The 23,160-nt window shown below is 58.1% G+C and overlaps 1 protein-coding gene across 8 annotated transcripts in view; it reads left to right on the forward strand.

Moving 5' to 3' along the window:
• Positions 1 to 1,933: 1,933 nt before the first annotated feature.
• ARID3A (AT-rich interaction domain 3A) overlaps positions 1,934 to 23,160 on the forward strand; it is a 37,172-nt gene continuing 15,945 nt past the window's right edge. For 2 of the 8 annotated variants that reach the window (XM_037139035.2, XM_053658437.1), the window contains exons 1-3: positions 2,268 to 2,427; positions 5,820 to 6,449; positions 7,517 to 7,844. In XM_037139035.2, coding sequence (XP_036994930.2) covers positions 6,070 to 6,449; positions 7,517 to 7,844 — 708 coding nt within the window. In that variant the 5' untranslated portion in view covers positions 2,268 to 2,427; positions 5,820 to 6,069. The other 6 variants (XM_037139037.2, XM_037139036.2, XM_037139034.2 and 3 more) reach the window with 6 other exon arrangements.

A 23,160-nucleotide genomic window follows, 5' to 3' on the forward strand; every position in this document is an offset into this window, starting at 1 on the left:
AAGGCACAGGTCATGGGGTGATGAGGGAATGGCCAGTGCAAAGGCCGGGGAAGTGGGAATACGTAGGTATGTTTGAGTAGGAATAATGTGGAAAGGGAGGCAGTTTGAGATTTGGGTGTTTTTAGAGGATGCCTACCCCTCCTTCACTGGAGAGCAGGTTGAATGATGGGCTAAGGACCTGCGTGATGACCAGGCTGTTCTTTTGTGGGGTGGGGCTCTCCAAAGCACTAGGGGACCCACAAGATGGTCTGGCTAAGAAACCTATGAGACTGGGGTTGCTGTACCTAATTTCCATCTTGAGAAACAGAGACCAGAGGGATGTCTGGACTAACCTAAAATCACACGGCCAGGACCCAGAGGGAACCTGGGGCTGCTGGCCACCCGCAGCAGAGCCAGCAAGTCTGTATCACTTCCCAGTTCCCTCCCAGGGCTAAAAATAGGACTCCCTCCTGGGATGCAGCTGGGAATCTTGCAGTCACTGACCCTCCTGAGCAGGGCACCTCTGGGGAAACTGTGTCTAGCTAGGTATGGACTACAGCAAGGTGCCAGGGAGAGGGCAGCACCCTTCCTGCCCTCAGGGGACCCCCTACCCTGCCCTCTTCCCATGTAACAGAGGAAATGTAGTTCTCAAAACTACTGTGTGAGGAATAAATTAATATCGATCCATTCTACAGAGGGGGAAACCGAGGCAAAGGGAGTCCCATTCACCTACCTGGCATGAGGCAGGGGTACATTTGATCTGCTTGGCTCTTTCTGGGTGTGGAGGGAGGGGGCTTCCTTGCACTTTGGAGACTGGTCTGGGTCTAGCCCTTTCTGGGGCCCTCTCCCTGCACGGGCACCACATGTTAGCTATGGCTGTGGACTGAGTGGCCTGTAGCTCTGGACTGGTGGAGTTGTTTTCGGGGTAGATGGAAAGTCGATCTCCGATCACATAAATGTGAAATCCATTTTTCAGAAATGTTGCCATTTTAATGTGATGATTTTCTTCATCTCATAACTAAAATACCTAACTTTAGATGGAATAAAATGTGTGAGAAGAGGGAGAGAGAAAGAGGAAGAAAGAGGAAGAGAGGGAGAGAAGGAGAGAGGCTTAGCTGGGTCTCTAAATTACCCCTCCCCAGGCACCTGGGGGTGGGGGTGGGGCAACAGCTGGGGCTGGGTGTTTAAAAGCCTAAAAGGTGGAGGCTTCACTGCCACCTGCTGCAATTAGACTACAGGCAACGCTACAATTTGGGTGGGGGGAGGGGCGACGTGGAGGGATGACCCCGAGAAGATGGCAATGCTGTGTACTTTAGGGGAAGCGAGGCACTGCACAAGATCCAACCCCAAAACTCAAGATGAGGGAGTCGAATCCCACCCGGTGGGTACCCTTGAGAAGTGGGGCCCTCTGGATAGCCCGTGTTCACCCCTAATCCCCCACTTACCTGGGCTGAAATCTGCAACTCCCTCAGGCTGAGCCCACATCCCCATCCCCTTTCCCACCTACTCTGTTCCTCAGTTTCGGCTCTTCCAAATGGGGATATTTAGTCTCCACTACCTAAAGATGTTAGGGTTGAATATTGCCTTGGGTACGTGGCCAGGAACCTAAGCATTCAGAATATGAAAATTATTAAATTATTATTAAGACGAGGATCTTCTCCTAGGTGGGTTGTCAGGTCCTTAAGGGGCGGTGACAGTCGGGGCTAGAGCTCGCCTCGATTTCGCAACCAGCCCCTTCACCCCCCACCCCAGATCCAGCACAGAAGGTGGCAACCGACTCATTAGGGGCTTTGCTCCGCGCTGGGCAGCCGTTCCCCCCCCCCAGGGCTCCTCCCTAACGTGCGACAGCCCCCAGCTATACTCTGGCTTCTCTCTCCGGCCCCGCCCCGCTCTCATTTCTCGTCACTATAGCTCAGTTCTTCCCCGGGTTTCGAATCCCCATTTTACAGCCGTGAAAACCGAGGCTCAGCTGGGGTTGGGGGGCCCAGGTCACTCGCACCCGGACGCTCAGGGGACAGGAGTGCACTTGCGAGCCTGGTAGGTCCATCCCGGGTGCTCTGTAAGATGCGGGGGAACTCTCCTACGCCGCTCTGGTCGTCCCAACTTACTCCTCCTCCCCCACACTTCGGACGCTCCCAGCTCCACCCGCGTCTTCAGCGCTCAGTGCCCTGTGCGCTCCCGGAGGCGGTGCGCACTTTGCCCACCGTCCCTAGGCAGGGGGCGGGGCCTCCCGCGGCGGTGTTCCCCTTACTTTTATTATGTATTATTTTTTAAAGGGGCCGCGACCCGAGAATTTCCGTCCACTCTCCTTTCCCTCCCCAACACCCCAGGGCTGGTCGTGCGTGGTCCGACCAAGCGCGGGGAGGACCGGGGCCGTCCGGGAAGGGGGAGGGGGCCTCGCGAGACCCCTCCCCGCGTCTCAGTCCGCGGCGCTGAATCACCCGCGAGGTATTTGCATCTGAGAGCGATTTGTCACCCGGTGATTTGTCTTCCCGGCGGTGAGCGCGCCGGTGGGGGGGAGGGGAGGGGCGGGGGAGGCCGCGCACAGGGAGACTTTTACCAATCGGGTCGGATGGGGGTGTAGACGCGGACTGGGCCGGCTGCTAGGTGAGTCGGCGCGCGGCGCAAACCCGGCGGTGGCCAGGAGCTTGCAGCTCGCAGCTTGCGGCCCGGGCCGGAGGCCAAGCGCGGCCGGGGCAGGGCCGGACGCCAGGCGTGGGGCATGCGCCGGGGGAGCGGGCCCCGCGCGGTGAGGCTGGGGTGCGGACGCTGGCCTTTTAAATCGCGGGTTTCGGTCCGCGGTGATGGGGTCCCCAAAGTTGGGCAGGGACCTGGGTGGTAGTCCCGTTCCATGAAAACGATCCTGGTGGGTCAGAGTTGGGTCGTTTTCTCTCTGCACCCCTTGTTGACCTCACCCCCTACCGCGTTGCATAGGGGCGCGCCCGCGTGTGTGCGCGCGCGCGGGGTGGATCGGGGGTCGCAACTGCGCTCCCCCTCTAGCGGAAGGAAATGGTCTCTAGGCGCGCGCTGGGGGCTGCGCTCTGGGTGCTTAGTTCATTTTTTTTCTCCCCGGAATCTGGTGTTTTATTCTGGAGTTGTGAGGGGAGTGGGAGCCCCAGTGGGGAGGGCAATTCCCTAGTGACCCTACCCTGCCTGGACAGTTTATTTATAAAGTGTCGGCCCCGGGCAGAAAGGGCCCCCTGGAGGGGACAACGCGGTGCCCGCACTCGGGGGTGGGTTCGGCCAGGGACCTGGCTCTCTGGTGGAGATCCCCGGGGAAAGCCCCCTCCCCCGTTCAGTGCCCCCCAGACACAAAGCGGGCTCAGGAAGCGCGAGGAGCGCGCGTTTGTCAATTCCAACGTTTGGTGTCTGACCCCGGGCTGCGCGTTTGTCAATAATCTTCCGTTTTTCAGTCTCCCGGACCGAGGGTTTGCCCCCCCCCCCCCATGCAAATCGGCCGCTTTCCAAGAAGCGTTTGAAACCGGGACTGGGGTTTTTGTCGTCTTATTTCTTCTTCAGTGTTTTTCTCACTTCCTCCAGGCCGCCCCCTCCCCACCCTCCTAGCCCCCTGCCCAGCTTGCTGCCCCACCCTCCCCCTCCTCTTCCCTCTGTGGAGTGAGGGCCCCCTTTCGCCACCCGCGGGCCCCAGCCTTGCACAACTCTTTAAATAACTGTGTTTTGCAAGGCCCTGGCCGGGCCTGAGCGGGTGACCTCTCTCTCCCAGAGGCATTAGGGGGAGGGCGTGGCCCGATCCCTCCTCACCACCCCCCAGCCAGGTCTTAACGACCACCCAGCACCCCCCACCCTGCGAGGTTCCTGCCTGGGAATGTCTTTCCCATGGGACTGTCATAAAGTGGGAGTAGGGGCCGAGGACAAAGGGCTCTTGGGGGGAGGGGTGGGGGTGGGTGCTACCAGTTCAGGGTTAATGGCAGCCTTGAGAGGGCCCAGGCCCAACCCAAGGGGGCTCCTGGGTTCCCACCTGCCCCCTCCAGACCCAGCCCGGAGGCCTGCCCTTCTCCCCTCCCCCACCGCCTGACCCGGAAGGGTCATTAAACCCAGCAGGCCAGGCAGGGGCAGCGTTGGGGGGGAGTAGCTTCCTCTGGCCTTTTCCTTATGCCCCCCAAAGTGGTGGAAGGCATTGCCTGGAGTGTTTCCGTGGGAGGGGGCTTGTCTTGAGGTTGTCAAAGGTGAGCGAGGGGCTGTGGCCCCTAGACACTGGGTGAATGGGTGAAAAATGTCTTCTCAGCACTTCTTGGAGCTGGTGGGGGATGACCATCAGTACGGGGAAGAAGGGGATGGGTGTTGCTTTGCTGTGCTGGTCACTCTCCAGCACTGTGGCCTCTAATAGGGCCTTTGTGCCCAGAGACCCCTGCTGGATACTGAGGTCCTTCAAGGGATGTCCCTTCCCACTTTTTACCCATTGCCCTTTTACCCAAGGAGCCCCAGGGGGCCTGGAGGAGGTGGAAGTCCACTGGTTTCATTGTGCCTCTGTAGGGTCCCTCCCAAGACTGAAGTTGGGGAGGACTACACTGCAAGTCTCCTTGGTGGGGTCAGGTTCCTGTTAGCAGGTCACCATAGTGGTGACCTCGGGTCAGCTAGAACCAGGAGCCTTGGCCCCTCAGACCCACTGGCCCCTCCTGTGTGAGACCCTTCTGCCCCAGGAGCAGGTTAAGAGCCTTTGGGGGTTCATTTGCTGTGTTCGGGGCCGCCTCCAGGACCCCCCTGCCCTCCCCACTGTCTCTGTGGTATCTAGGGTGTCACCACCAGGCCTGTTGAGTTCTGCCCATTTGTTTTATTGGTCGCTTGGGTAGGTGTGGGTGTGGCCTGAGCTTGAGTGGAGGCTGGGGTGAGACCTGAATCCTCCTGCCCTGGTGGAGCCTGCCTGTGCCAGGTCCCTCTCCAAGGCCACTGGAGGCCCTGGCAGTTAAGGTCAGTGGTAAACTGGAGGGACCCCAGGCTAGGGACAGAGTGCATTACATTTTTGGACATTGGTTCTACTTGGGGTCCCAAAGAGCAGGGGGAGTCCCCTGCAGAGAGCACACTGGGGCAGTGGGGGAGGTTCTGATGGCACCCAGACCTCACTTAGCTGGACATCTCTGAGCCTTAGTTTCCCTCATCCATAAAATGGGGATGGTCTAGTGCCTACTTTCCTACCACTGACATAACGTGGTGTCTGTTTTGTACCCATCTTCACCATCATAAACTCACTTCATCTCTGCCTGAGCACAGTGAGGTGGGTACAGATAGGGTAGCATTTTGCATATGGGGAAACTGAGTTCCAGAGGAGCTGAAGCTTAGGACTGAAAGCATGAGCAGGGAAGGGTTAGCTTAGGGCCCATACATAGCAAGCACTCAGTCTGGACTAGCCATTTTCTCCGTTAGCCCATGAGAGACTGGGGTACCTGGAGCCCTCTGGGGCTGGGCAGCAGCAGCACCTAGAACCTGGAATCAGAACCCAGAACCCACCTGGACTCTGGTGCCTGGCAGCCAGCTGTAGCCAATCAGAGGCCAGAAATATCCTGTCCGTTCCCCCCCCCCCGCTCTGTTTGTGTAGCAATAACCCACAATGAAGTTGGCGACTGCATATTTCTTTGAGGGGCTGCCTCAAAATCCTTGGGAGCCCAGTGCTAGGTAACCCTGCTTCCCAGCCCACTGGAGGGCAGAGAGAGGGGATAGATGGGGAGAGTGTGCTTTTCCTCCTCCAGTGAAGCCTCCAGGTTTGTATCCTGATGGGAGTGGACAGGGGAGGTTTTCCCAGAAGCCTTTGTGATCCAACCTCAGAGGGGTGCATGGTGCTAAGGAGCCCAGTATGATTTGACAGTCTCTCTTGCTGCCCTCAGGTTTCTGCAAACACACTAATGAGCTGGACACCAGCTACCGCCTCTCCGTGCCCAGAGTGAGAAGGAGGTGCCACCTGTTGGCATGCCCCACCAGCCTTCAGTCTGAGCCAAGCGGCCCCTGCCCCCCGCCACCCTGCACTGTCCCAGCTCCCCCGCGGCCCCCACACTGCAGTGCGGCCGGGCCCCCTCCCCGAAGGGGCCACCCCTGCCACCCACCCCTGGTGCCCGGGGTGGCCCAGCCCGGAGGGCCATGAAGCTACAGGCTGTGATGGAGACACTCCTGCAGCGGCAGCAGCGAGCACGCCAGGAGCTGGAGTCCCGGCAGCCGCTGCTGGCTGAGACCCCTGCTGGCCCCCCAGCCCTCTCCAGGGCTGCCTTGGACGAGGACAGAGACCCCGAGAACACCCGGATGCAGCAGGCACAGATGGCCGCGCTGGCTGCCATGCGGGCTGCTGCTGCAGGCCTTGGACCTGCACCCAGTCCCTGTGGCTCTGAGGACGGGCCCCCTGGCTCGGAGGAGGAAGACACTGCTCAGGAGGGGGAACCAACCTCACCAGGTCGAGGCAGGGAGGCGCCAGGACATGCCGAAGGCGACGGGCACTTTGAGGATGTGGGCTCTGATGATGGCCTGTGAGTGAGCGTCTGCAGTCTTCACACACTGAATGGTGTCTGGGTCTTTGAGCAGAGATATGAGAGCAGGGCAAAACCCCCCAGGGAAGTGCCACCCTTTGGACTTTCTGGATGGCCATGGACATGTCCTCCAAATGTGCTGTCCCTTATGGATGCCACAAGTCATAAGTGGCTGTTGAACATGTGCACTGTGCCCAGTGCCAAGAAGGTGGCCGAGGATCAGCGTTTGTAGTGCTCTTGGCACCTTAATTTTTTTCAAGCTTCTAGTTTTTTAATTTACTTTTTAATTATATTTTTTCCCATTACCACTTAGTCCCCTTATACTCCCCTCCCCACCACAGTCACCGCACTGTGGCACCTTAATTTAAACCATGGCTCAGTGAGGCTACAGCAGATTCAATGTCAGGGACAGATTAGGTTGGTGGGTTGGGTGGGGCCTGCACCAGGTGGGTATTGCTTGGCTCATTGGGGTCTATTTCATTGGAGTCCCAATGAAATAAAGAGTGGGCCCTGAGCTGGGTGCTCCCAAGAACCCAGTGGGGTCTTCCTAGGAAGACTTTTTAACAAGCAAAGAAGCAGGGTGGTAGTAGGCTGTGGTTGGGGCTGGTAAGGAAATGAAGCAGGGGTGCTGGGGAGGGGGGCGGCCAGGATTAACTTTCTAGAATGATGGGCAAAATGTTGTTAGTTCCTAGGAAAAAGCTGGGAACAGCACGCCTAGTGGAGGGAACAGCCCGAGCCAAGGTCCTGAGGCAGGAACCAGCTTGGCCTTTTCAAGGCTTAGCTAGGTAGCCTGTGCAACAAGGGAGAGGAGAGGGAGACCCAGTTAGCACTAGGTGGGGGCTGGGGTTTATGTCAGAGGGGCAGCTATAGCTGGTCTAAGCTAATTGGGACCAAGAGGTGTGTGGCCCACACCACGCTTACCGGTCCTCTCAGCAGCTGGGGCAGGTGAGGCCCGGCCTTTCTGTGTGGAGAGAGGGAAACCAGGCTGGAGTGAGGAGCTGGACTGCCCCCGAGGCAGGGGTGAGCTGGAGCCCTCTCCTCTGACCTCTGCTCTCTGCCCGTCCCAGGAAGCCGAAATGGGAAGAGGAGGAAGAGGAGGAGGAAGAGCTGGAGGAAGACTTGGGGGAGGAGGACGAGGAAGAGGATGAGGAAGACTATGAAGACGAGGAGGGGCTCGGGCCCCCGAGCTCTTCTGGCCTGGGTTCTGCAGCCCTGTTCCCCCGCAAGGCCCCGCTGCCCCAGGCCTTCCGTGGTGGTGACGGTGGGCCCCGGGTGCTGGGCAGCCAGGAGCGCCCAGGGGCCGGCCCAGCCCACCCCGGAGGAGCTGCCCATGTCACACCCCAGCTACAGCCTCCTGACCACGGGGACTGGACATACGAGGAGCAGTTCAAGCAGGTGGGTCATGTGTCGTAATGAGGGCTGTAGAAGAAGGGGCACACCCGGCTGTTACTGGGACCCTTCCAGCTGGCCCGGATGGCCTTTGCCTCCTACCTTACAGGTGCCAAGCTGGGTGGGAGAGATCCCGTGGGTAGGCTAGCTGGCTGTTAAATGCATGAATATGGGAGTCATGAGCCAGGAAGGAGAAGTTTGGGGCTCTTGGTGTCTGTACCAGAAGGACAAACAGAAGAGGAGCAGATGAGGAGAGGATTTCAGAGTGGAGGGAATGGCCCAGGCAAAGGCTGTGCCACTGGACCTGGCTCGGCATGGGTTGTGGGTGTGGCCTGGTGACATGTCGATCTGGTCTCTTGAGTGAAGTCCAGTTTATTGAGGCCCGGGCAGTTGATTGAGGAGGTGGCCACGTTGGACGGCTGTGCACCCTGGGGCTCTGGAGGGGCGGGGAGGAAGCAGGCCATTCTGGTGCCTTCCCGAGAGTGGGGCCAGGGCAGAGGAAGTGGCCGGGCGGGGCATCCTTTGAAGTTTGGCCGAGCTGGGCTGGGCAGATGGAAACCAGATGGTGGCTGGGGGCAGCCAGGGCGGCCGGTGGGACTTGCATTCCATCCTTAGCCAGCTGGGCCCTGCCCCGACCTCTAGGAGTGGCTGGAAGGAACCTTGCTGAGGCTCCACCAGGCTGTGGACACGCCAGCACACAGGAGTGGCCTCAAGGTGGCTGTCCTCTGGGTGCTGGCTCCTGGATAGGTCGTGGAACCCTCCCAGGGGGAGGCGAGGCCCAGCCACCCTGTGCTGGTCTCTGGGGACCCAAAGCCAGCGGCTTCCCTCTCAGCCTCACTTGGAGAAAAGGATGCTGGGACCCAGCAGCCCTCAGAGACCAGTTCAAGCCATCAGAAAACTCACAGATGAAGTAAAGAACAGGAAATTGGACCCATGGGGACAAGCCAGGAGCTGTAGTAAGAGTGATAGGGACAGAGTAGGTGGGAGGGATGGCACCCTCCGGGTAGGCACACCAGCTTCTAGGAAGGGAGGGAGAGTTAACCACCTCCCTTCCCTGGCCCTCTTGCCTTCCGGGGAGCTGCCCAGGTGGCTGAGTGGGGCAGCCTTGCCTCCTGCCTCGTTTTGGCCCTGTGGATGGTGGTGCCTTTTGGTGGAATGAAATCCAGCAGATGTCACCTCTTCAGGATGAGGCCAGCCATGTCCCCTGAGTGGTCCTGACTGCCCCCTGCATGTGGACACCAGCCTGAATCTGCATGTAGGACTGATGGCCCCACCCTGCTCCTTGCCTCAGTTTCTCTCCCTTTTGGAAGGAAACTCTTACCGAGCACCCACTCACCCCAGTTTGCAAATGAGAAAATTAAGGCATGGTGTTGGGGGACGTTTTGCAGACCCTGGGCCCCTGACATCCTCTGGGTTCAGTATAACACAGACGGGCATGTTGTAGATGAGTCATATTTATTTACTTGCCTAGCATTTGCTGTTTGTCCTGAACATAGTACTTGGGGAACCCCGGGCTGGGGGTGGCAAAGCTGAACAGACACCCCTGCCTTATAGGGTCACAGCCAGGGAGGACGGATAAGGCTGCGCAGCCCTTGGGGGGGTCAGAGGTCGACAGAACCCCTGCTCCTCTGGCCCCAACACTGACAGGAGAGGGGGGCAGGGTGCTGGCAATCAGGCCAGGTGGAGATGAGGGGTCAGAAGCCCTGACACCAAAGACCTTTTTGCGTATCAGGAACAAAGGGCCTTGGGAGCCATTGTCCCATTTGTCCAGGAAATGATGACGATCACACCCACGGTCACACAGTCATTTTTGAGGGGGGAAAACTGACGCCAGAGGGTCAGGGAGCCCTGGTGTCATACAGTCACTTTCAAGGTTTGTCCTTGTCGTGGGTGGAGGTCAGTGAGCAAGTACGTGGCCAGCACGTGGGATGTGGTCGGTGTCTTTACAGGGGAAGTGGGGCTGCCGGGCCTGCCCTGTGGTGCTGGGAGCTTGTTCTCTTTTTTATTAAAGGACAGCCCTGAGTTTCTCCTTTTCATTTATTTATTTGTTTATCTTTGGGGGGCGGTGAGGGAGAGAGAAAGTGACAGAGAAATAGTGATGTGCGAGAGACACATTGATCGGTTGCCTCTTACACATCCCCAACCCCAGGTGTCTGCCCTGACCTGGATTTGAACTGGCGACCTTTTGGTTCACAGGAGGGCGCTTAGTCCACTGAACCATGCCAGCCAGGGCTGGGAGCTTATTCTTGCCAGTTTGTGGCAGGTCCAGCTGCTGGTGCTGCCTGTCCACTCAGCTGGCCAGGTACATGTGCAGCCAGTGTCAACAGTGACTTGGCCTTAGCCAGCTTTGCAGCTGTCTGGGGCTGTGTTGACTCCGGCGCTGCCCCACCCCCTTCCTGGCATGTTGCAGCCAGCTGCTAGCCATCCACTTGGCATCGTCTTTGCCTCTTCCTCCCAGGTCGTAGCTGGGCCTGGAGCTGACTTCTGCCCCCAAACCCTCAACGGCCTTGAAATTCCACTGTCAGCTATAAGTCTGAGCGCAGGCAGGCTGGGGAGGGGCCCGGAGCAGTGGGCTTGTGACCACGGAATCTTTCTTGGAAAACCTGAAACCTCCCACTGCGGGCCCTCCTCCCCATACAGTATGCACTGATGGAGGCCAGCTCACCTGGAGCTGCGGGCTGGGGAACAGGTTGTGTAATGGGTAGCACTTAGGATCACAGCCTGCTGGCATCAGATGTGGCTTCTGGTGGTTTCCTGTCACTAACATGGCCATGCCTGGATGGCCTGGGCTCTAGGAAGTGCCATTGTGAGTTTCCAAATATTTTATCCATTTATTTTCAGAGAGGGGAAGGGAGAGGAGAAACATCAATGTGTGGTTGCCTCTTGCACGCCTCCCACTGGGGACCTGGCCCACAACCCAGGCATGTGCCCTGACTGGGAATTGAACCAGTGACCTTTTGGTTCACAGGCCGGCACTCAGTCCACTGAGCTATACCAGCCAGGGCCTGTTTTGAGTTTTTAAATCAGCAGACTTTTTTTTCTTTTAAAAAATGTATTGATTGATTTTAGAGGGAGAGAGGAAAGGATAGAAAGGGGGAGAAAGAGAGAAACATCAGCTTGTTGGTCCACTTATTGACACGTTCATTGGTTGCTTTCCGTATGTGCCCTCACCAGGGATGGTGCTCCCAACCGTGGCGTCCGGGGACAACACTTGAACCAGCAGAGTCACCTGGCCAGGGCTTTTGGCAAACTCTCCATCACAGGTCTTCAACCACTTAAGGATGTGAATCCTTAGTCTCAAGAAGTCATATATAAATGTGGGAACTTTTAAATAGCTTTATTGATAGAAAATTTGCATAGCGTGGGATTCACCCATTTGAAGTGTGCAGTCCACTGGTTTTTTGGTGTATTCACAAGGCTGTGCACTCATCACCACCGTCAATTTTGGAACATTCCCATCACCCCAAAATGAGCCCCACCCCTCTTAGCAGCTTCCTCCAGCCCTCCCCCCTTGCCCTCGGCCCATTTGCTGTGGGTCGGCCTGTCCTGAACACTTCACACAAACGGAATCACGCACTCCGTGGCCTTTTGTGTCTGGCTTCTCTCCCGGAGCGTCATGTTCCAGGTCCCTCCACGCTATAGTGTCAGTGTGTCGCTCCTCTTCACAGCCGAGTGACACCCCGGCGTGTGTGACGGCCTGGTGTGTTTATCCTCCGTGTTCAGACACGGGGGTCGTCTCCACCCTCTGGCTCCTGGAAGGCGGCCGCCGTGCATGTGGATGCGCAGCTTTTTGTGTGAACGCGCGTTTTCCGTTTTGCTGCTGTGCACGTCGGGTGGGGTTTCTGGTCCAGGTGGTAACTCTGTACAGTGTTTGGGGGGCTGGCGCTGCCCCGTTTTGCACCCCACCTGCCACGCCTGAGGCTCCAGTTTTTCCGCGTCTTCACCAGCACCTGTGACGGCTGGGTCTAGCTGTGCAGGTGGGGATTGTGTGGGATCTCACTTTTTAAAAAAATTCTCACTTGAGGATAGTTTATTGATTTTTAGAGAAAGGAAGGAGGAGAGAGAAACATTGGTTGGTTGTCTCCCATACACGCCCTGATAAGGATGGAACCCGCAACCCAGCATGTGTCCTGACCAGGGATCGAACCCACCACCTTCTGGTGTATAGGACAATGCTCCAACCAACCAAGCTACCCCGGCAGGGCTCACTGTGGTTGTGATTTGCATTAAATGTTGAGCTATTTCCCCCTGCTTTCCAAGGTAACATCTGCTCACCACGTAACTTCTAAAGGAGATCAGAGACATAGAGATGCCAGTTTTACCTAATATTTGTCACTGAATTGTGTGCAGGTGGCAGACCAAATGTCTTACATGTGTCTTATGTGCACCCTTTGGAGCCTGTGGGTGGGGGGCAACAGCCGTTGCCCCTGTTGGGCAGATGAGGAAACCAAGGCACAGAGTGGCCAAGGCACTTGCCATGGGGGCGGTGTCAGAGCTGGGATTGCATTCCAGGGCACACTGGCCTCAGCACTTGCCAGAGTATTCCTGGGGAGTGGATGGACCAGCGAGGGGCAGGAGGCCACTGGCTGTGGGGGTTAGGGTAGGCCTAGTGGTCCCAGGGGCCTGTGGACCCAGGGGGCACTTGGACAGAAATAGCTACCATCAATCCCCAACAGGCCGAGCATTCTTGCCTTGGGCCCTGTCTGGCCCCCTCCGGTCCCTGGGCTTCCCGGGCCCATCTTACCCCAGGGTCCTCATGCCCCTCTCCGACGCGGTGGCCCCGGGTACAGGTTCAGGGTCGGGGAGGTGAAGCTGTGGGTTTCAGGCGTCCTGAGCAAGAGGCCAGGGTGCTTTTTCTGGTCCTTTCAGCTCATTTAGAGGTTTTGAATTATGGAAAATACACTCATATATGTTTTTAAGTCCATTTTTTTATTCCAGAATTAACACTAGACACCATTCCCATTGGGAGAGAACACGGAAGGGTTCCAGTGAGGCTCCAGGTCGGCAGCTCCTGCCCCGACCGGTGTCAGCTGTGGCTTTTGCAGGCCTGTCTCTGCCCACTTCTGCCCAGAAAGGTGGCCTTTCACAGGTGTGGCTGGTCCCACCCAACGCCGTGCTGGGCACCCTTGTTTTGTGGGTGTTTTCACATCATCGTCACTCAGCCTCTGTGTGTAGCACAACGTCCTGAGTTGTCTGGTTCTTGTTAGCTCAGTGCAGAGTCCCCTCGTGGGGCCGACACCAATGTGCTGGTCTTCTCTGTTTCCCTGTTGTAAACAACACTGCACTGAACATCTCTGCGCTCATCGGAGTTGCCCCTGGAGGGCAGGGTGGGGTGGGGAGCCTGAGTTGCTGGGGCTCGGGGAGGAGGTGGCAGACATTTTCTTCGTCCTGCTGGGAGCCCTCCAGGCTGGGGGATGTCAGAGCGGGACTTAGGAATTCCCATCCTTACAGGGGTTGGGGCTGGGCTAGAAGAGGATTGAAGGGAAGGCTGCCCAGAGGAACGGGCTTCTCGGGGTATGTAAAAGTTTGCCAGATGGACAGAGAAGGGTAGGGTCTGCTTCTTGGAATAGGGTGGCTGGAGCGTAAAAGGGAAGGGAAGGGGTGGGCAGAACATTAGGGCAAAGCAGAGGTGGGCTTAAGGGGGCCTTGGCGGGATTTGGAGTTAGGGACGGGGAGAGATGTTGGGAGGATCCTTCTGGGGTCCACGGGCCGGGCAGGAGTGAGAAATCAGCACTATAGCCAGGCCTTTGGGAGCAGGGGAGGAGGGTGAGTTAGAATTTGTGTCAGTGGGGGAGGCTATTCTGGGGAGAGGGCACAGCGTGGGTAAAGGCCAGGTCAGACACTGCGTTCTAGGCCACGTTCATCTGATGTGCTCAGGACAGGGTGGGCCACGGGCCAGGCCCTGTGGAAGTCGGCTTGGCACCAGGAGTCTTCCTGAGACACCGGGAGCCCTGGGCCGTGTGCGAAGAGGCAGGAAGGGGTATTGGGAAGCCCCTGGGGAACCCAGCGCTCCCCGCCCAGGGCAGCGCCTGCCTCATCAAAGCCGCTGTGGCTGTTGGCTCAGAGCCAGCTGGGCCGTGGCAGGCGCGGGGAGGGTGTATGCCCGCCAGCCGCTGGCACCATGCCCCTACCCGTGCCAGCCCTGGGAACCACACTGACTCAGCCGGAAGAACCTTATCTGGCCCCTATGCTGTCACTCAGCCGCAGGGTCACCACCGTGGGGTCACTGCCGCTGTGGCCTGGCCCCACGCCCACCGCCAGCTCCCCACCCTGGTGGCCTCTGCCAAGTGCCCGGCCACACCCCACGCTCTCTAATAACACACGCGGCTGATGGAGGGAGCGGTGCCCGGCAGGCAGAGTGCCCTCGCTGGGCACCCCATCAGGGGATGGGCGTGGGTGAGCCACGTGGGGCTGATGCGGGTGTGTAAGTGTGTGTGCGTGGGGGGGGTGTGGCTCCATGGGCTAGGGTGTCCTGTCTTCCCAGGGCCTGCTGAGTGTTGGAGTCTGTTCACCAGAGCTGGGGCCCCGGCGGCACTTGAGACCCTGTGTGTGGGTAACCCATGCTTCTGCTGGTGCATGGCTGTCACGTGTATGTGTGTGTATGTCCTGGGGCCACAGGGACCCATCTGCAGCATCTTTTATGTGTATCTGTCATCCTGAGCACCTGCTCACATCCTGGTGTCTGACCCATTCTGACCCACGTGTATATGCGTACACATGCAGACCATGTGACGAGTCTCCAACGTATGTGGAATGTCGCTGAGTGTGTTCTAGGGCCCAGACACACTTGGGGCTGGCAGAGCCTGTGCATCCCACAGTGTGTCAACTCTGGTGCCCTGAGTGCCCCTTATGTCTATATGTGACGGGGTAACAGTCTTTTATGGCTGCACGCACACGGCTGTGTGCAGGGGGTGTGCAAGCATGTGTGCGTGGCCAGCTTGCATGTGTGCCTGTGTTTGAGGCTTGCGTGCCTGTCACCACTGGGCTTCCTCCACCTTGTGAAGCGTGAGGTCTCAGTAGGACCCATTAAACATTAGCCGGAAAGTCAAGTCCCCTGGTCAGTGCTACACACTGGCCGCACAGGAGCAGGTCAGCTGCCCTTATCTGCTGACGTAGCCCCAGGGAGCCCTTAGGTGTGGGGGACTCCCACCACCCCACTCAATTCCTTCTTCCCCTCACTGTGTGGTCTTAGGTACGGGTGCGCCCTCTCTGATCCAGGATTCAGCCCACTCTGTGCCCCATTTTCCCCACCTGACCCAAAGACCCTTCAACCCCCTAAGTTTTCTGATCCCCAGAGCCAGTACCACCTGCAGTGAAGTGAAGGGCACCCCCTGGCCCTTTGTGACAGCCTGACCCCCATCCTAGATGCTATCACCGTTCAGTGTGCACTCCAAGCCTGGCCAGAGGAGCAGCTGGGGGTGCTGGCCAGCAGGTGGGCACAAATGGGGCGGGATGCAGCCTGCCCCTTCTCTGCCCTCCTGGCTGCGTGTGGCCAGAGGACAATTGGGGGGTCACAGGGTTAAATGGTAACCAATCTGCCTATTGAAGGCCTTGGTTCAGGACGTGGCCTTGCCCTGTGGTGGTCAGAGCTGGCGGGGAGTCTCCTGGGGCTGGGGGTGGGGGCAGGGAGGGTGTGGAGTCAGCACCACTCACCACCCTTGCAGGTCTTGTGGCTGCAGGGACAGAGAAACTCACATTCCAGGAAGAAACCTGTCATGGGGGGAATGATTTTTCCCCAGAACTGGCATCCACCCAGAACCTCAGAATGAGACCTTATGTTGAAATAGGGTCTTTGCAGATATAATGGGTAAAGATGGGGTCACACTGGAGTAGGGTGGGCCCCAAATCTAAGGACAGGGGTCCTTATAAAAGGGGGAGACACACACAGGCAGACAGGGAGGCTGCCACAGAAAGGCAGAGGTCAGCGCAATACAGTCACAAGCCCAGGGACACTGGAGCCCTAAGAAACTGGGAGAGGCGGGGGACCCTCCCCTGGAGCCTTGGACCGTTTGGCACCTTAAGGCCTTGACCTCAGATGGCTGGCCCAGACCTGTGAGAGAAGGAGGGGCTGTGTAAGGCCCAGTCTGCTTCTTTCTACTCCCGCACAGGAAATGACTCAAAACCTGAAGGTTTGGGTCCCAGACTTGGGACATGGCCATGACATGGGTCACCCCCATCCCTATGGCTTTGAGGACTGGTTTTGGTCAAGGGGACCCCAACTGCCCCACCCATGTGGTCATGGGACTGAGTTTAGACAGAAAAGCCTGGCTGTCCCCCACATGCATGTGTCTAAGCGTGTGTGAGCGCCTGCTGTGTATCAGCCCCCGTTCTGGGCACTGGGGGCACATCTGTGAAGAAAACAGACGGGAGAGGCTGGCTGTCTTCTTCCTGGCAGTGTGGTGGTGGGAATGTGGGGCTCAGCAGGCCAGGTGTGTAAGACAGCCAAGGGCGGGCTGTCTGAGCCGTTATCTTAGAGCCAGTGCGCAAGGGTGTGTCTGTGTGTGTGTGTGTATGTGTGTCTGTCTGGGTGGAGGGGTGTGTCTGTGTGTGTGTGTCTGGGTGGAGGGGTGTGTCCCTGTGTGTGCCAGGAGACCACAATAGGGCGGTGGGCACATCAGGAGGGTCAGCGTGTCCATGGCCACGTGGAGTTCCAGGCAGGGGGCTGTGTGGCCGCTCTGGATGGGGCTGGGGGTCTGGCCGTTTCCGTCTGGGTGGGACTGCTGAGAGTGTACATGTGCGTCCTGCTAGTGCTGTGGGCCGGGGGGGCGGTCATCTGCCATCCCTGTCCAGGCTGGAGTGGCTGGGAGTGACTGTGTGTCCCAGTGCTGTGTCCCATTCTCTTTCTGCCCCATGGGGATCTGTGAGGGTCCCCATGGTCACCTCGCCTCTGCCCTGTTAGGCTGTGCTCCCAGACCTCCACCCGGCCCAGGGGTGGGAGCCTGTCACTACAAATGTGGATCTTTCAGGCCTGTGAAGCTTCACCAGGCTCCTGGGCCCCCCTGTGGACCAGGCAGGGGCCAGCTGCTTTTTGCATCTGTTCTTTGCTTTAACAACCACCCCATGGCCAGCTCCATGAATCCTTCCCCAGGATCTAGGCTGGGCTAGGTCCTCTAATGGGGACTGGAAGGCAAGGGGACAACCAGGGCACTGGGACCCTGAGCAGGTCTCTCTGGTCACGGAGCCTCCTGGTTTCACTCTCCCCCACGTCTCTCAGTCTCCTTTACTCTGTATCCTACCTGCCCCCCCCGCCCTTCTGTTCCCCCATAATTCCTACTCAACTGCCACTTTCTCAGGCTGCCCCTGTGCTGGCAAGTGTCCTGTGGATAGGGGGTGCGTAGGTGCCACCCTCTCCCCGCCCTGGTGGCTGCCTCCCTGCTCATCCATCAGCCCACCTGCCCCTTCCCTGGCCCCTGCAGTGCCTCCTGACAGGTGCTTGCTTCTGGAAAGGGAAGTGGGACCTGAAGGTACCTCTGGGCTACTCATTTCTTTGCCGTCACCATGCAGGGGTGGAGCCTGGCCGAGCTGGGGTGCAGATCGCTGGCTGTTGGTGTTTCATTGTCACTGTTACTTGTTACCATTTACCTAGTGTCCTGGTGGAGGAGGGACAGGACGTGGTGGGTGCTGGCCACGTACTTGCCAGGGCTGCCCAGCTGGCACCATGAAGGAAGTGGAGATGTTCTAGGAGTGGGGTCCCCTGCCTTAGGTGAGAGGTAGGCTTGGGTGGTACCCTGGGGCTGCTGGCCACCACCATGGTGTACACAGTTCCTGTTGTCCTGCCCTTGACCTGGGGTCCGGCAGAGGCTTCTTTGGGTGTGTCCAGCAGTGACGCCAGGCCCTGAGCTCACCAGGGCCCCTTCCTCTTGACTCCTGGGTGGCAGGTAGGAAACAGCCCTGTTTCTTCCTGCTGTATCGGCTGCCATCCCATGATGGTGGGGACCTAGTCAGGTTGGCTGGGGCAGAGTGGTGGTCTCTGCCCTGGCCTCCCACTCCTGAAGCTGCTGGCACTGTTCAGAGAACCTGAACCTCACTCCCTGGCCAGGTAGACCTTTCTGAGCAGCTCCAGCCACTAGGAAAGTCCCCTCCTGCATGTTCCGGGGCTGCCCTGGGGCCCAGCTGCAGGGAAAGAGGCCTGATTCCTTTCTGAGGATGCCTAGGACAGGGTTTTTAGTTCCTGGGGGCCAGGCCCCGGGCTCAGGGCTTGGACCCCAGTGTGAAATGCCCCCAGGGCAGCACGGAACATCAGATTAGTAATTGCTGAGGGGGAGGAGGGAGATTCTGGATTTGGGGTTTGTTGACCCTGAAGCGTTTGCCCAGAGACACTGAGTGAGGTGCTTTGGGACAGGGATCCCTTCCCAACCTAGGGAGGCGGATGAGGCCAGAGTAGCCTGCTGTCATTCTAGAGGCATGAGAGGGCTCTGTCTGGGTTTCAGTCCATCTCCACGGCTTTCTCTCAGTGCTTCTGTTTTCCTGTCCGTGAAGCGCTAACTTGGACAGTGGTCAGCTCAGGGCCAGGCCTGTGGGTAGGGAGGAGCTCCCAGCTGGTAATGAGGCCACCTGGATTTGCGTGTCATTTGCATGACAGCATGAGACAACCAACTCCGGCCTCTGCTCCTCTTCCTAGAAGTGCCTCTGCTGATGCCTTTCCTGGATGCAGCCTTGATGCCAGGCCTGCTGGTATCCCCCATGTGCCTTAGTTGCCCCACTGGGACATGGGGCTGGGGGCGACCTGCCTTGTTGGGCTTGGTGGTTTTTCTTGCTGCTTCCTGAAGCCAGATCCTCTTCCCTGCACACCTTGGTTCTCATGAGTCTCTCATCTCCACCTGACACCCAGGTAGTGCACCCTGGCCACTTCACAGGTGGCCTGGTCACATGCAAGGCTGATTGGGAGAAAAGAGAAGGTTTCGGGTCAAGGCCCTGCTACAGAATCTTGCATTCCAGAAATCTAGAAAGATGCTCCTTTGCGTGTTTAATTCTGTGACTGTTTCTGGAGCTTTTTATTAATATCTCTGTTGTGGGTGTGGGTGCTGTGTCTTTTCAGAGAAAGGACACATGGCCGATCGGGGAGGGGTGCCCAAGCGGACAGATGTTTCTGCCCTGCCCAGAATCACTTCCCCAATTTCCTTCAAGCCCAGTGGGGCCCCTGCAGCATCTGCGTGTAAGAGGCCCTGCCTGGAGTGCTGACAGGAAGCGAAAGGGCTGAGTGGCCAGCAGGGGTGCCCCAAGGGTCAGGTGCATGGGATGGCAACTCCTGAGAAGGGTCTGAGGACCCCCAAACATTGGTTAAAGCCCCTACAGCAATAGACACAGCCCTTCCCCAGTCCTTTAGGGGTCCCAGCTCCCACAGGCCTCCAGTTCACTGACTATCTCCTCATCTGGCCGGGCCCCAAGGGGCATCTGGACCTCTCTTGGACACACTGCATCCTCAGCGTCTAGCACAGGCCTGACATACATTTGCTCAGTAACGGCTGCAGAATGGATTGTCCTAATCAAGACCCTGTGGGCTGGCAGCTCTCACTCGGTCTCTCCCTCCTCTGTGCTGTGTCCTGGGAATTTCCAGAACAGGAAAGAAGTCTCAAATTCAAAATCCCCAGGTGCCTGCCTGGGCCGGAGTCCTGCTGCACCTCAGAGCGGCCACTGTGATGGCTTTGTGGTCACATTGCCTGTCCCTCGGCTGTAGCCGGTAAACAGAGGCCTGAGGTGCAGACAGGGAGGGTTGCAGCCTCCAGGTCCTTTTGCCCCAAATAACCTCCCACAGCCCCACGGAGCTTCATTCCTACTTTATTCATTCTTCTGTTTACCCAACCATTTGTTCCTGCTCTGGGGTCTCCCCAGAAGGGTGCGAGACCAAGCCTCAGGGCTCAGCTGTGCCATCTCAGCCTCATGGTGTTGGGTGAGAAGTGGGCACACTTGGCCTTGTCCTCCCTGCCCAGTGCAAGTGGGAAAGGGCAAGTCAAGCACTTAGCAGGTGGTGTGGACCTGGCCACCAAGCTTACAGGGAGCCCTCTGCCCACTTCAGTTTCTCTGATCACAAAGCAGGCACAGGGGACTATGGGTGCTGCCCCACCCACCCTCTGCCTCCAGCAGCTGTGGGTGTTTCTGTGAATGGGGACGGCTGAGGCGAGGCTCCCCTGGGGACCATACTGTCAGCCCACCTGGGGCTGGCAACTGCTGTGAGTGCTGAGTCATCTCGGTTGGGCCGAAGGGGAGGGCCTCACCACTGCCCCGTGAGTGAGGAAGGTTTTTATCAGTGGGCCGGCAGGGAGCTGCTGGAAGGGGGGCCGGAGAGGACAGACCCGAGGTCCGAAGAGCATGAGTGTGCTCTCCCTCCCCTTTCCTTCATTAGTGAGCACTGGCTGTATACCAGGGTCTTTGCCCAATACCCAAAGACCCCAGTGGTGCCCTTGGGGTTTCTTGTCTGGGTGGGGAGAAAGGCGAGATGAAACCACCCCAAATAAATGCACAAGCGCAGGCCCATGACAAATGTCAGCACGTTCCTGGAGGTGCTGGCCTGGTTCAGGGGCCAGAGCTACAGGCCTGAGAAAGACTGAGGTTGGAAGAAGGGGCTTCCAGGTGGAGGGAGCAGCAAAGCCTACGACCTCAGGGCAGGACTGCGTGCGGGGAGAAGCGAGGAAGCTGGGTGACCGTAGTGGAGTGAGCACGGGGACAGACAAGGTGGACAGACAAGGTGGAGACCTGACGGGTCATCCGGCCCAGGGCCTGCAAAGCTGGATGTTTGGACTTTCTCCTGGCTCCTGAGCAGGGGAGACATAGCCTGCTCCTGCTGTAAAGATGTGAAAGCCCCGCAGCCCCTCCGCCCCCGGGAGGCTACAAGGAGGAAGTGCCGTCCACCGTCTGGGTTGCTCTCGGGTGTTTTAGGGGAACTGGGGGACAAAAACCAGCATGCCACCTTCTCCACTTTGTGTCACCGTAGTTTCATTTTTCGTGTAGGAGTTAGTACTGTGAATCAGTTCTCGTCTCAGACCAAAAGGTGTTAAAATAGGTGAGCTCCATACACAGGTTCACAGCGGCGTGACTCACAACAGCCAAAGGCAGACGCAGCCCCTGTCCCCCACCTGACGAATAGGTGCCCGGCCCACCCACACCTGGGAACCTTACTGAGCCGGGAGAAGGAGCGAGGCGCTGATGCTCACTACAGCGAGGATGGGCCTCCAACACATGGTGCTCAGGGAAAGAAGCCAGACCCAAAAGGCCACATGGGGTGTGATTCTGCTCATGTGACACGTCCAGGACAGGCCAATCTGCAGACACAGAGAGTGGGTTAGTGGTTGTCGGGGGCTGTGGAGGGGGAGGGGGTGATGGGATGCACTGGAATCAGACGAGAGGAGGTGGTTGTAGTACATCGTGAATGTACTGAATGGCACTGAGTTGTTTATTTTAAAATGGCGAACTCTATGTTATGGGAATTTCACCTCTGTAAATATTTTGTTCAAAAATTCAGGGAAAAGTAGGTGAGGTTAAGCACTAAAGCCCCTGGGCTGAACCCAGCCCAGCTCGCAGGCTTCCTCACTCCTTCACCAGTCCCTGCTCCCTTCACAGAACCTCTGTGTGCCTGCCAAGGTTGCCATGCTATCTGTCCTTCCCCTCTGAGCCTCGGTGGCCCAGGAATGCCCAAGGAGGCACACGGGCGATGCTGGGCCAGGTCTGTTCCCTCCCCAGCTGAGCATTTGCAAGCCCACTTCTGGATGTGGAGAAAGATACATTTCCCTGGTTTCCTATAAGCTATATTGGATAGTACAGAATTAATGCCTTTTTAAAAACACTTCCCATCCTCAGCATCTCTGCCATATCCTTGTTTGCTAGAGACAGTTGTCCTTCTGCATGGCTCATCTGTCCCCAAATGCTGGTCACCAGGCAGTTTCTTGGTTTTCCACCTTCCAAGGATAGCAGCCTCACTGCCCGGGTCCCCTGCTGGCCCAGTGGCCTCCTCTAGAGGCGGGGCCCTGTGGACTTTGGAGCCACCTGGGTGGCAGAAGGGGGCCTGAGCAGACACCGTTTAGGGAGCAAAGGTCCTCCCAGGGGCCCTTTGGGCTGTCTCTTTATAGCCTGGGCCCCTGTGGCAGGCTGGGGAACTGGTGCCCCTGTAGCCCAGGCAGAGCCTTCTGGCAACGTGACTTCCCTGAAGGGCCCGGCAGTGCCTGGGGAGGGGACCTCTTGTGTGCCGAGCCCTGGTACCCCCCTGCCCCCACATGTCACTTTGTGGATTTGCTAGTGGCCTTTCGGACAGCAGGCTGGGGACGTGTTCCTACACTAAGGAGAGCTCTCTGGCTCCAGAGGACCCCTCGGCTTCAGGGCGGGGGTGGGGTAGGGATGTCATGTCAGCCTGGTCAGCAGTATAACCTGCCTGGCTGTGGTGAAAACGCTCACTGTTTGGCCACAAACAAGAATTTCCTGTTTGCCCACCATGCCCATCGGGAGGCTGGTTACCTCACTTTTTCTCCTGTCCCCACCTGAGCCCTGAGACCTCCTGGCTTTATTTTCTTCCTCTTCACCTTGCTGCCCAGTGTCCCCTCCTAGGAGGGGTTGTCCCTCAGTGGGTCCCCAGCACCTCTGCCCCCTCCCCCGCACAAACAGGCTGGGCCTGGAGTGTCAGGACCTGTGGGGCAAGTGAGCAAGTGCTTTGTGCAAAGTGCTCAGAAGGAAATGAGAGCAGACGAAGGGGTAGAGGGTGAGGAGGGGCTGCAGGGCAGGAAGGAGGGGCTGAGATCTGGGGAGCCACATTCTGGGAGGGGGAACAGCCAGTGCAAGGCCCTGAGGTGAGAGAGGGCGCTTGTTTTGCTCAAAAAGCAGCAACAGGCCTTAAGGGGCTGGAGTGGAGGGAGGTGAAGTGAGGTTTTTGGTGGGAGTTCTGGGAGCCATGGGAGACTGTACGGCAGGGGAGGGTGCTACTCAGACTTCGTGGAAAAGCCTCTCTGTTTGTTAAAGTGTACGTTGGGGTGGGAGGGTGGCTGGGCCTCACCCACTCTGAGCCTCAGGTTTTCCTTCCGGAAGTGACTGGTGCTAGGGAGTGGGAGATGGACACAGATGGTCAGCCCAGTCTTGGCAATTCATGGGCGGACTCCATCGCTGGGTCAAGTGCCGCAGTAGCCACTGCAGGCAGAGGGGCCAAGGCCGTGTGTGTCCCGGTGACCCCACCTGCGGGTGGAAGGGGAGAAGGGAGCTGTGTACTCAGGGAACACCTGTGGGGGCCTCCAATCCAGGTTCTTGCACCCGTATCTCCCAATGTTGAGCTTTTGCACCCTTGCACAACCGAATAGACTGAGGCCTGGGGAGAGCAGGATGGGCACAGCGTTGGGAGAGGCGG

The sequence above is a fragment of the Artibeus jamaicensis genome, unplaced genomic scaffold (assembly GCF_021234435.1).
Source record: "Artibeus jamaicensis isolate MK-2021 breed Jamaican fruit bat unplaced genomic scaffold, CSHL_Jam_final scaffold_537, whole genome shotgun sequence".
NCBI classification, from domain to species: domain Eukaryota; kingdom Metazoa; phylum Chordata; class Mammalia; order Chiroptera; family Phyllostomidae; genus Artibeus; species Artibeus jamaicensis.